The following is a 13,576-nucleotide window of genomic DNA, read 5'->3' on the forward strand; positions in this document are numbered from 1 at the left end:
AGTGGTGAGCTATAATTTTTGTCATTTAGTGAGTAAAAATGAAAAAAAGATCTGAAGACCAAATGCTAAGGCTTTCCTGTTTAAAGGCGGTGGTAGGGACTTTGGAGTTTTACTCTGCCTGAGAAAAGAAGCTTAAGAGAGTTTTTTAACAGATGAATAACATAATCTGATGTTTTAAAAGGATCACTGGCTACTGAGTGAAACCTGGAATGTAAAAGGCAAAGGGTGGACACAAGACCATTTAGGAGGTCAGCTATTGCAGTTGATAAACTAGAGTTTGGTGGGTTAGACAAGGATAAGAAGTGTTAGAATTCTAAATATGTTTAAAAGTTAATTGACAGGTTGGAGGTAAGTTGAATACAACAGCATTACCTGTGTTCTGTACATTACTTTACAAATACATTCTGTATTTGCATAACATTTTTGATGATGGATCCTCATTTAGGATATGTGTTTAGATAATATTTGGGCAGAGGAAGATAACTGAGAGTCATGTTGTCAGTAATAAAATATTGGAGTGCCAAGCACATTGCTAGATACAGGGATAAGTGAAACAAGTGTAGTCTGGGAAGCATTGAATAGAGCAGGTTTATTTCAACATTTTGACTGACTGGGACTGGAAAGGGGAAAATGAGTGTATAGAGTCTTTTGGACTACAATATGTTTGATGTGAAATTTTCAGAGTAGGTAATGTGTCTGTAATACTACACTTATCATGAAAAGACAGTAAGTAGAGATTTCTAAAATTTGAAAGAGAAGGACTGGGAGATAGCTCAGCTGATAGAGTGCTTGCCTCGCAAGCACAAGGCCCTGAGTTCGATCCCCAGTACCGCAAAAAAAGAAAAAAAAATTGAAAGAAAAATGACTATTAACCTTTGTTTATTGTTTATTAGGTCCAAACTAAATGACATGATAGATGCTATTCCAAAAAGTAAGAAGAACAAGAGGTGTCAGTTGCACTCCTTAGATACGCACAAGCCAAAACCTTTGGGGTAAGTGGAATTGAATACCAAAGTGCTTCTTTATTGTTAATATTGTAAATGTAGATTATATTTAGTATAAAAAGTAAATACCTTGCTAGTTTCAATTCATTAATTGATTACACTCTAACATGGATCAAAATAAGTATGTCCCCTGTAGGCCTTTTTGTATGAGTCCATATAGTGTTGCTATAGTTTTGATTTTTAAAGTTTTGTTCCTTACATTAAATATGTTTTAAAACAAGGAGATTGAGATTTTTGAGGAATTTTTCTGTAGCTAATAGTAAGATTTTCATTGTGGTGATATCATTCTTTGATCAACAGCCATAATTATAAATTATTTTTCCTATCTTGTTTCTCTATCTCCTTAGTAAATGTATCAGGATTAAAAATGTGCCTTGTTATGGCACCTGTATCAGTTATGATAGTATATATGTAACTGATGTGCATTTTTTTTTTTCATGGTGTTGGGTGCTACATCGTCTAATGCTGCTTTCACCCCGTCTCCAGGCACATTGGCACAGTTGTCTCTTACTAAATTCTTGGGGGCGGGTTTGGTAAGGAGAAGACAGAATTTAAAGAGAATTTCTAAGAAGTAACTTTTTTGTTTTGGAGAGAATGGGATGATATAAAATTCTACTTCTGAGTTAATTTTTAAAGTTAAGTTTTTAATATATCAGTATCATTGGCATTACTGTTGTATAGACATTTTCTTCCCTAATATAAAGACTTAGATGGCCAGATGGTGGTAATATTAATAATTAGCAGGGTTTTTTCTTTTTTATTAGTGCATTATAATTATACATAATAGTGGGGTTCATCATGCCACATTTGTACATGCATACGATTTGATTAATTTTATTCCTCAGTACCTTTCCTCCCCTTCTCCTTCCTTGATCTGCTTCGGGGTTTTTTCCCTATACTCAGAAATGAAAAGATTTTATAATTTTATCATGAAATCCATCATAAATACAGAAGAGAAGAAAAAACTATACAAGTAGTACCATATATTTTTTTCTTTTTTGAAGCATGGGCTCTCTGTGTTGCTTAGTTTGTTCTTAAATTCATGTTCAAAGGTTCCTCCCACCTCAGTTTCTCCAGTATAAGTAGAGACTATACAAGGACTCCCCAGTCCTTGTACCTTCACCCAGTTTTACTAGTTATCAAAATCTACATTTGTTTCAGTTTATACTTTTTCCTTTGCTGATGTATTTTAAATCAAGTTCAAGGCATCATGTTACTCTACTCTTATATACTTCCACATGCATTTCTAAATACATGGACATTTTCTTTCATAATTATAATGTCATTATAATACCTGATAGAATTAACATTACCCAGTCAGTACTCAGAGTTCCCCTATTATTGTTAAGTGTCTTTTTACTTCAGTTTGTTTGAATCAGAGTCCATATAAGGACTATCTAAACAGGGGAGTATGCCAAAAGCAGCAAAGGTCTATATAGCCCAAAGTAGTTCCTAGGGATTCTTGGTATTTTACATATTTATCAGTATCTTTAGAGAATTACTGGTTTTCTAAATGCAGAATTTATTCACGTTTTTCTCTTTAGAGAATGATCTATTGACTGAAGGCACAGAGTAGTTTGGGATAGTTAAAAGCCTGGCTTCTGGTTTTTTTTTTGTTTTTTTTTTTAATGCATATTATATTGGTTTTGTTGTTGTTTTGTGATGCTGGGAATTGAACTCAAGGCTTTACACATAGTAGGCAAGTGCTTTACTGCTGAACTACACTTTAGCCCCTTTATGCATGTTCTTCATTGTGGAACTAAAAAGCAACAGGTATCCCACGTCTTACACATCTGTACTCATTGCTGCCTTCCTTTAAGACCAGTCTTTCCAGTTTGCTCTGAATTCCATCTACTCTTTTGTTCTGCAGTGACTGCTTTGTCAGTTAATCTCCTTTTATTTAATTGACATATAGCTGTGTTTTCCTATCTTTCAGCTTACAAACAACCAAAAACCTCCACAGACTTCATATCCCCCTCCAACTGTGTCCTCACTACATGGGAAGTTAGATGTTTTTGAAAGTTGTTTGCTAAGTATGGAATCAGTTGAATAGAATTAATTGATCTTAAGCAGGATCTTTCCACTCAAGTAGTTTTAGTTATTCTTACATGCTATGTGGATAGCCAGCCATTGAGTATAGTCTGTTTAGTCAAGACACCCTCTTCACCTTGGTTGGTCATCATCATTTTGTATATTTCCACTGTTATCCCTCACCCTGCCTGTTTTAAATGCTTTGTCCAGGGAAAGTATAATATGACTCATTAGGTTTTAGCCTAATAAGTAGCAACAATCCTTGTCATCTTTTCTGAGTGTGTTCTCATATCTATGCAAGTAACCAGGTTATTATCTGTCTGGGAGTAAGTTTGAGATCTGAAAGAAAGGTCTAGTCCAGAGTCGTAGGTCTGTAGCTGAGGATTAAAGCTTATCTTAGAGAATGATATGTAAAATCACCTAGAGAGAAAGAGTAGATTAAGAGAAAAGAATAACAAGGAATTTGGTTTAATGGTGGAAAAGAAGCAGCTAGTAAAGAAACTAGAAAAAGCTTGACTAAAGCCAGGTGGGGTTGTATACACCTGTAATCATGACTACTTGGGAGGCTGAGGCATGAGGGGAGACTGAGGCAGGAGGATGTCAAGTTCAAGGCCAGCCTTGGCAATTTAACCAGACCCTGTCTCAAAGTTAAATTAACTAATTAATTAAAAAATGAAGGTATTGGGGATGTAGCTAAATGGTAGAGCATTCCAAGGTGGTCTGGTCAGCTGTGCTGAATGCTTCTGAGTCATTGAGGGCTCAAAAGTAGACATTGGATTTAGAAACTGATGTGAAGAGCTACTGGTTGAGTGGAAGCAGAGTCCACATTGGAGTGAGTGAAAAAGTGAATACAATGCGAGCTTATAATGGATTAAGCTGTGAATGGAAAAAATAGGAATACAACAAAGTAGAAAGAAGACTACTTTTTCTGAAAGTTTGATTTTTTTTTTTTTTTTTTTTGGTACTAGAGATTAAACACAGGGCTGCTTAACCACTGAGCCATGTCCCCACCCTTTTTGTTTTTTATTTTGAGATAGAGTCTTGCTAAGTTGCTTAGGGTCTCACTAACCTGATGAGGCTGGCTTTGAACTCACAATCCTCCTGCCTCAGCCTTCTGAATTTCTGGGATCACAGGCATACACCACCATGCCTGGCTTGAAAGTTTAACGTTGAAGGAATTCATAGGAAGCAATAGGGTCTAGAGAGATTATGGCTAAAGTTCTGATTGGAGCTATAGGTTACACAAGCATAATTAGAAAAAGAGGAAATATGAGAGTTGTAAGTAGAAGGATTTAACATAGAAGGTAAAGCAGGAGTTGAGGTTTTTGTTGAAACGTGGTCTGAGCCCCTGTGAGAGGAAGTAGGGAGTGAAATTATATGTATGACCTTAGTTGGCTGGGGGTTGACAAATACTTATTTAACTGTATAAAGTAGTTTAAGTAAATATATATTCAAAGGTTTTTCCATCTTAAGTATCTAGAGCAATGAATTTCTATAGGATTCCAAGGTGGTCTGGTTAGCTGTGCTGAATGCTTCTGAGTTGGGCTTGGGGTTGAGAAATAGGACTATAACCAGACCTGCAGAAGAGTTGCCAGTTGTTCAAGAAAAATCAAGATTTTCCTTGAATGGAATATAAGACACCCATTTTACTTGGATTGCACATATGCCCCAAAGCAACGTACATGACCAGCACCACATTGAAATCAGTGTGTGTGTGTGTGTGTGGGGTTTAGTAAGTTTTAAAAAAATTATCATATAGTACTAATTTAGACTATGTATTCATCTTAGTGTACTGCCTTTATTTTAGTAAGTGTAAAGCTTATTTACTATAATTAAATTAATCTATGATTTTCCCACTAATTATAAATATGAAAGTAGATATGAGTTTTGTTGCCATGGACTAGCTATAAAAAGGAATTATTATTGTTAGTTTTTTAATCAATCACATTAAGTAGAATTAAAACTTGTTAGAATTTTCAATTTGTGGAAGGTTGATCCATGTTTACAGGTAAAAATATAATTTTTTCAGCCCTTTCATCTTTAGAACATACCAAGTATATTTGGTCATAAATGCATAAGTTTATAAACCAGTTGCTATCTTGATAACTGAATATTGTTGTTAAATTGTATTAGGTAAACTTCATAGTCAAGCTGAAATTTTTATATAAAGATGTGAGCACATATTTAAATAACATTTTAATATGGTTAAGTATGTAATCATTATACAAATTTGTAAACGTACCCTACTAATACTTAAATATATTAACGAGTTCATGCTTTTAAGACTGTAGAAATTATTCCTTCAGATTATCTCAGTGTCACTAAGCTTTGTACTATACTGTACTACAGTGAAGGGAGCAGTAGCAGTGTCAGTTCAGAGAAGTTAAGTACAGATAAGAGAAGTAGTGAAGACCACAGGAAGGACAGCAAGTGTAGGATCATTTTCCATTATGGACCTTTCCAGGGAACAGCCAGGTAAAATCAAGCAATCCTTTATTCTGCCTTTTTAAATGTTTTACCCTTACATATTCCTCCTTTTCACTAATATATTTGTTCTTTCTGCAGAGGTTGTTGGATGGATGTATGGGAACTAATGTCCCAGGAATGCAGGGATGAAGTAGTTTTAATTGACTCTAGTTGTCTTTTAGAAACACTAGAAACATATCTGCGAAAACACAGGTAAGTCTAAAGGTCATTGTGATGTGGTGTGGAAGGTGCCTTAGCTGTCAGTCATCAAGAGTGGTCTGTTACTGCCCTCCTTTGTATGATAGCACTCCAGCCTTCCCTTTAATACCTGGCAGTAGGCGGAGCTTATTGTTAGGGTAGGCAGTTCCTTTATGAGATGACTCAGTGTTAGCCTTGCTTGACCCAGTATCTCCTTTTTTATACTTTTTACCTGTTTGTTCTGGACCAGCCTTTCAAGAAACACACATTGACTGAATCAAAATATACTTAATCACTTGTTTATGATAAAATCATTTTATGATGGCATTTTCAAAATTAAAGTTGTTAGCACTTTTTACTTTGTAATATTTTGAAGTATTTCTTCTAAAATTGTTTGCCAAGACCTTTAAATAGAGTTGGAATTCATGTGCTTCATGTACTATAAAAGTAACTTCAGATTTTTCTTTTTAGAATACTACTTTTACAAAGGAATTTTCTAAGTGTCATTAACATTTGGAAATTCGTAGGGAGGGAGAGTGCAGTAGGAAAGGAAACTGGTAAGGGAGCCATCTAGAGGTGGCATTCTTGGGGGGAGTTCTACTGTTATGAATTTGTCACATGTTGGGTTTGTGGTTATGTGTTCTTTGACTTTGGGACAGATACACACAATTACTTTGGGGCCACTTCTAAAAAACATAGGTAAATTCTTTTAAAAACTGGTGTTATCAGGATTGGTGTTTATTTGTATGGCAATGAGCTAATGACTTAACCTACATACTAAAGTTCTTTTTTTTTTTTTTTTTTTTTTCAGTTTATGTGTTTTTTGTTTGGTTGTATTCCAAAGAGTAGAGCATATATTGATTATTTGGAGTTGGAGGAAGCAATAGAGACATAAAGCGTACATCCTTCCTCTTTATATATGAATTTGTTTACCCAAAAGATAGCTTTTTTTGGGGTGTTATAAATTACTCCTACTCAGAGCTAATGTTTTAAGGTTTCCTGTATTTTGGGACAATGTTTTATATTCATAAGAAAGTGGAGTCTTTATAAATATCTTAAGGGTAGGGAGAAAGCATGTTAAGAGAGGAACGGAGATTGATTTGAACCTTCTTTTAATTTTGTACAAGTTACTTTTCTTTGCCTGTTTTTCTCTTCCTTAAGACAAAAATGATGGTATTAATTTTATAAGATTTATTGTAGGGTTAAGTTGAATTTGTGAGTACAGACAATACATAGTAAGATTTACTTGGAATGATATCTGACAATGTAAGCATGTCAGGGAACACTTGCATGCTAGATTTGCAGATCCTTGTCATTCCTGTTTCTAGCTTTTCTTTCAGGTACAGTTTGAGTTTTTGAGGTATAATCAGATATACTTATCATCATCATCATCATCATCATTTAGACATTTCAAAATGTTTAATGTTCTTTGTTGGCAGTATCTACTTTTTTTAGAGCTTTATAATAAAGATTTAACAACACCCATTTAGCCAGTTAAGTATTATGGTAGTACATCATTAGAAATGAGGTGTTAGGAAACTGTGAAACCTCTGCCTTAAAATTTTTAAAATTCATGAGCAGTATTTCTTTTGCAAATGGGAAAAATCACTTTCATTTCTGCTTCCATAATTTTTTTTTTTTTTTTTTTGCATGTTAGGGATTGAACCCAGGACCTCATGCATGCTAAGTACTCACTATGTCACTGAACTTTACCCTGAGTCCCATATAAACTCAAGGGCCTTTTGCATGTTAGGCAAGCACTCTACCACTGAGCTACATCACCAGCCTTCCCATGTCATATTTTTAACTTGCTGCATATTTGATGATAGTTGTATAATCAAACATATTAAACTACTCTGAGGATTTAATGTAGTAAAATGGGGGGGAAATATTTCAAGTTTTATTACTGTATTTGTTTACTTGACTTTGTAAAGTTACCATTTCTAACCTGAAAAATGTAGAAGTATTGTTATTTCTGTGTTCATTTCTCCTCTGCTAAAGGGAAATTTTTCCTTTGCTTTTTTTTCTTCTTCTTGTGATAAAAGAACAAAAACCCTAAATTCACCCTCCTAACAGTTTGTTTTGTTTTGTTTTGCTGGCACCAGGGATTGAACCCAGGGGTGCTTACCACTGAGCCTTATCTCCAGCCCTTTTTTAAAAATTTTGAAACAGGGTCTTGCTAAGTTGCTTAGGGCCTTGCTAAGTTGCTGAGGCTCATTTCCAATTTGTGATCCTCTTGCCTCAGCCTCCTGAGTCACTGGGATTACAGGTGTGTGCCACCACACCTGCCTTTTTTATTTATTTATTTATTTTTTAAGAGATGAGAGTTATGTCTGGTGTCAGACTCTGGGCTTAAGTGATCCTCCTATCTCAGCTTCCCAAGTAATCTTGGACTACAGACATGAGCCACTACACCTGTCCTCCCTCTTTAAAGTTGGCTAATGTTCCATTACATGTATGTGCCACATTTTCTTTATCCATCCATTGATAGACATTTAGGTTGCTTCCATATCTATTGTGAATACTGCTGCAGTGAACATGTGTCTGCATATATTTCTTATACCAGGAGTGGGATTGCTGGATCATACGGTAGTTATATTTTTGAGGAACCTCCATAGTGGTTTCCATGGTGCTCTACTATTTGCATTCCCACTGACATTGTGCAGAGATTCTAATTTCTCTACATCCTTGCCAACTCTTGTTATTTTCTGTTTTTTAATAGAACCCATTCTAATAGGTATGAGGTCTTATCTAATTGTGGTTGGCTATTTGTATATCATCATTGGAGAAATGTCTGTTCAGTTCATTTGTCTTTTTGTTTTTTTTTTCCCAGTGGTGAGCATTGACCCCCAAAACTAGGGCTTCTAGCACTGTAGAGTTGCTAGAGCAGTGCTCTGCCATTGCCCATTTACTAATCAGGTTGTTTGATTTTTGTTGTTTTTACTGAATTGTGAGAGTTCTGTATTCTGGATATTAACCTCTTATCCAATATTATGGTTTGCAAATATTTCTCTGATTCTGTGGTTGTCTTTTTATACTGCTGATTGATTCCTTTCCTGCACAGAATTTTGTTGTTGTTGTTGTGGTTTTGGGGATTGAATCCGGGGATTCATGAATGTTAGGCAAGCTCTCTCCCACTGAGCTATATCCCTAGCCCGTATGTATGTATGTATGTATGTATGTATGTATATATTTATTTAATATTTGTAGCACTGGGGATTGAATCCAGGGACTTGTGCATGCTGTGCAAGCACTCTACCACTGAGCTGTATTCCCAGTCCTTGTTATTTTTTTTTTCTTTTTTTTCTTTCTTTTTTTTTTTTAATTGTAAACAAATGGGATACATGTTGTTTCTCTGTTTGTACATGGAGTAAAGACATACCATTTGTGTAATCATAAATTTACATAGGATAATGTTGTTAGCCCTTATTATTTTGAGATGAGTTCTCTTTAAATTGCCCAGGGTGACCTAAAACTTGCAATCCTCCTTCCTCAGCATTTAGGAGTAGCTTGGATTACTGGCCAAGTGCCACCACACCCAACTGTGCAAAAAGTTTTAAAGTTTGATGAAATCCCTATTGTCTTGTGTCAGTTACCTCTGCTTTTGATGTTGTATAAGAAATCATTGCCCTGTGTAATATGCTAAGGCTGGCCTTGAATTTACAATCCTTCTGCCTCAACCTCCTGAGTCACTGGGATTACAGGTATGTCACTGCACCTGGCTATATTAATTTTTATTTTATTTTTTATTTTTTAAAATATTTTTTTAGTTGTAGGTGGACACAATACTTTTTTTTTTTTTTTTTTAATTAACGTAGTGCTGAGAATCAAACCCAGGGCCTCACGAGTGCTAAGTGAGCACTCTACCACTGAGCCACAACCCCAGCCCTGGCTATATTCATTTTTAAAGTATTAGTAAATACAGTGACTTAATGTTGCTTGTCAGCATTATTGCCTCTGTTTATCCAGGGGGCCTCTAACTTATATACACTTAAAGAAGTACAGTTATTTACTATCAGGTCAGAAGACATATTAATTTATGGTAATTACAAGAATAAATACTATAGTAAGAAGCATAAAGCAGAAATAATAGCAGACTGGCAAGTTGGTGTGCACCTGTAGTCTCAAAAGACTGAGGCAGAAGGATATTTTGAGGCTAGGAGTTTCGGGACAGCCTTGGCAGTGTAGCAAAACCCTGTTTCCTTCTTTATAAAAACAAAAACAAACAAACAAAAAACCCAGGGCAGGTGGCACATGCCTCTAATCCCATCAACTCAGTAGGATGAGGCAAGAGGATCACGAGTTCAAGGCCAGCTTCAGCAACTTAGCAAGACCCTAAGCAACTTAGACCCTGTCTAAAAATAAAAAGGACTGGGGATGTAGCTCTGTGATAAAGCACCTCTGGGTTCAACGCCCATCACCACCCACCCCCCCAAAAAAAAAAAAACCACACACACACACAACAAAACAGGAATAATAGGAATTCAGAGCACTCTTTTCAAACTGAGAGACAAAACTGTTCTATAAATATTATTTTGGTGTGAGAAATGCATTAGCACTAGGAGGAGTGGAATCAAGGAAGCCAGTTAAACTTTTTATGTTTATTTTTTGTATTTTTTATTTCATTGTTTTCTTTCTTGTTAAACTTTTAAAACCAGGGCCAAGAGAATTGAAAAGAAGGGACCTTCAAGAGATGTAAAAAAGACAGAATTAATACTAATTGACTCCACCCTTCATTGGGGGACTTGGGGAGAATTTAGAATTAACTGAGGTTTCCAGACTGGTTGACTTTTCAGAGGGATCAAGAGAGAACGCAGAATGAACAATATTTCCCATCTGTGTTATCTCAGTGTTTTCAGTAGAGGTCTGGCCTTTAGGACAGAACAGAAACTTGAACAGAGTCTTGAGTCATTGTAGACATGTTAGCTAAAGTCATGGGAGTTGCTCAGTTCACTTGGGAGATGAATTTAAGTCGAAGAGATCAAAATTTCCTAGTTGTGTCACAGCTGATCTTAGCCAGTTAGTAATATTGTGAGCCTGGTTTTTTCACTAAACCAAGTTCTTACTTGTTTCAGGAATTCAAAGATGAAGAAACCAGGCTCTGTTGTTCTTTCTGATTGATAAATGTGAAATATTCTTTTTCCTCTAACTTGACACAAACTCTTCTGTACTTTTGCCACATTATATACACTTAAGTTTAAACCACAGTTCTGTGTATATGTTGTCTATATTATGTCTGTGTATTGAGATACATACATTTTTGGAAGAAATAATTTGACATTTTAGAAATTACAAGTAAATTTTAAAATGCCTGTAACACTTTGTCATTCTTCTCTCCATCCCTAGCCTTACCTCCAAATGCATAGCTACTGATGTGCTAAAATGTTGTTATAAAAATTTATATCAAAGTTTACTGACTGAAGATACTGATTATTTTAAGAAATGGGAAGGAGAGAGAACTTAGCTAAGAGTCATTGGTTTGTTGCCTCTGTTGTTTTATTTCTGATCTGTACATATAGCCCTTGAAAGAAAGATATGCTAGCCCCTTGTTAACTAATAAATTCTGGGCATGTATTTTATGAAATAATAAGTTTATATTTGCCTCATTCTTTTAGGCTATGTACTTCTGTACTTTAAAAATCACTTCTAAATAACAATCTAGCTATATTCATGTAATCCCAAATTTGTGTTTATCTTACATGTATATGTTTTTGTTTTGTTTTGTTTGTTTGGTTTTTGGGACGGGATCTTGCTATGTTGCCCAGGCTGGCCTAGAACTCCTGGACTCAAATGATCTTCCTGTCAGCCTCTGAGTAGTTGGGACTACAGGCATGTGCCAGTGTGCTCAGCCATATGTATGTTTTTAATGTGTGTATGGAGGCTTTTAAAAAAAATGCTTTATATGGGAGGGGAGTGCCATCATCTAGTATGCTGTCATATGCTGCATGAAATAATTGCACAGCCATTTCTTAATTTCAAGGTTTTTCTTTTCAACAGGTTTTGCACTGATTGCAAAAATAAAGTTCTTCGAGCATACAATATCCTTATTGGTGAGCTTGATTGCAGCAAAGAAAAGGGCTACTGTGCTGCACTTTATGAAGGCTTGCGGTGTTGTCCACATGAGCGACACATACATGTTTGCTGTGAAACAGACTTCATTGCACATCTTTTGGGTCGTGCCGAGCCAGAGTTCGCAGGAGGGTATGAGTATGTAGTTTGCTAGAATGGGCTATCTAGCGCTTTGCTTCATTTTATTACTAAGTTTATTTCTCTCACCTTCTGCCTCAGTACATATGATGTATGTTTAAATTAAAGTATGCCTATATTGATTGTGCTTTATTAATTGATTGAGTGAAAATATGGAAAAACTGTGGTGTGTGGTTTAGTCCTCTGCTCCTTGCTTGAAGGGAAGGGAGGCAGGCGCTCCCTGCCCTTGTTTTGGCTATCATTATAAATAAATTATCATTTTCACTTGAAAATGATTAGAAGGATTTTTTCTTCATCCATGCATTATCATGTTTAGATTTTATTCACAATGGTGGTTTTTGCATAGAAGTAGGATCTTTGCAGCAGGGGTTGAAGGAATGCTTTATTGAATGTAATTCATGAACTGTGTATTTTATATTACTATTAATTTATATAAGAACCTAACATGTCATATCTGGCTTTGTTGTGAAAATAAAATAAGAAAAACTTGTTCATAGCATAAATCAAACCCTTTGTGTGGTTTGTATCTGTGGTTTATGAAACCTCATTTGAGTGCCTACTTTCGACTAGGCATTTTAGAATTCAGAGACCTCTTTCATCACTAGTGCTATGACCACTTCTATTAAGATTAATCTAGTGGGCTTTTGCCCATGATTGAATCACTTTGGCATTGCCTTTCTCTATTCTTCCTCAAAACCAACTGAACAAATAAACAAACAACAGGCATTTTTGCTAAAATTGGAATATGAAAGGAATTGTCATGTCTATGAAGTAGACACTTCTATGACTTCTCTGTGACCTGAAACCCATCTCTTTAGAGCCAGTTCCTGAATTACTATTTTTAGCAATATTAGGATTATGTTCTACTTGTATATGTATTTCTTATTGGTTACATAATGCATGCTTTTGTGTATTTATATATATTAATTGAGTATAAATGTATAACTATCTTATTATTTGATAGTAGATGGTATTTAAAACCTGAACTTGAAGGGTGTGTTATTCATCTTTTACTATTTTAGTTAAGGGTGTTAGGAGTTAATGTAATTTATTCTCCTTTATAGACGAAGAGAAAGGCATGCTAAGACAATAGATATAGCTCAAGAAGAAGTTCTGACTTGCTTGGGAATTCATCTTTATGAAAGACTGCATCGAATCTGGCAGAAATTACGGGCAGAAGAGCAGACATGGCAGATGCTTTTCTATCTTGGTGTTGATGCTTTACGCAAAAGCTTTGAGGTAAGAACAATAGGATGTCATTCCCATAATCCCAGCAACTCAAGAGGCTGAGATGAGGGGATTGCAAGTTCAGAACCACCTTTAGCAACTTAATGAGACCCTGTCGCTAAATAAAATATTAAAAAGGCCTGGGATGTGACTCAGTGGTTAAGTGCTCCTGGGTTTTCAATCCCCAGTACCAATAAAATAAAATAAAGGAAAAGTAGACTGCTTCCATGTCCAAGAGTGCTTAATGAAGTTACTGAACTGAACCTTAATGTAATCCATCAGTACCTCAGAGAGCTGTAATCCACTGCCAAACTTGCTTGACTTTGAATGGAGAAGGGCCCTAGGGAACTGGAATTTAGAAGTTTGTGGATTTTTCTTTATTTTTTTTCATCCTGTTACTTTACCAGCCTTGGTTTTTGAACTTTCTTAGAGTTAAAAACTGA

At 35.5% G+C, this 13,576-nt stretch overlaps 1 protein-coding gene across 7 annotated transcripts in view; it reads left to right on the plus strand.

Moving 5' to 3' along the window:
• Positions 1-13,576, plus strand: part of Ggnbp2 (gametogenetin binding protein 2) — a 34,425-nt gene that overhangs the window by 12,610 nt on the left and 8,239 nt on the right. For 4 of the 7 annotated variants that reach the window (XM_047546407.1, XM_047546408.1, XM_047546404.1 and 1 more), the window contains 5 exons: positions 894-992; positions 5,385-5,510; positions 5,601-5,714; positions 11,697-11,906; positions 12,971-13,145. In XM_047546407.1, the coding sequence (XP_047402363.1) occupies positions 894-992; positions 5,385-5,510; positions 5,601-5,714; positions 11,697-11,906; positions 12,971-13,145 (724 nt within the window). The remainder of the gene's footprint in view (positions 1-893; positions 993-5,384; positions 5,511-5,600; positions 5,715-11,696; positions 11,907-12,970; positions 13,146-13,576) is intronic. The other 3 variants (XM_047546406.1, XM_047546410.1, XM_047546411.1) reach the window with 3 other exon arrangements.

The sequence above is a fragment of the Sciurus carolinensis genome, chromosome 3 (assembly GCF_902686445.1).
Source record: "Sciurus carolinensis chromosome 3, mSciCar1.2, whole genome shotgun sequence".
Classification (NCBI taxonomy): Eukaryota; Metazoa; Chordata; class Mammalia; order Rodentia; family Sciuridae; genus Sciurus; species Sciurus carolinensis.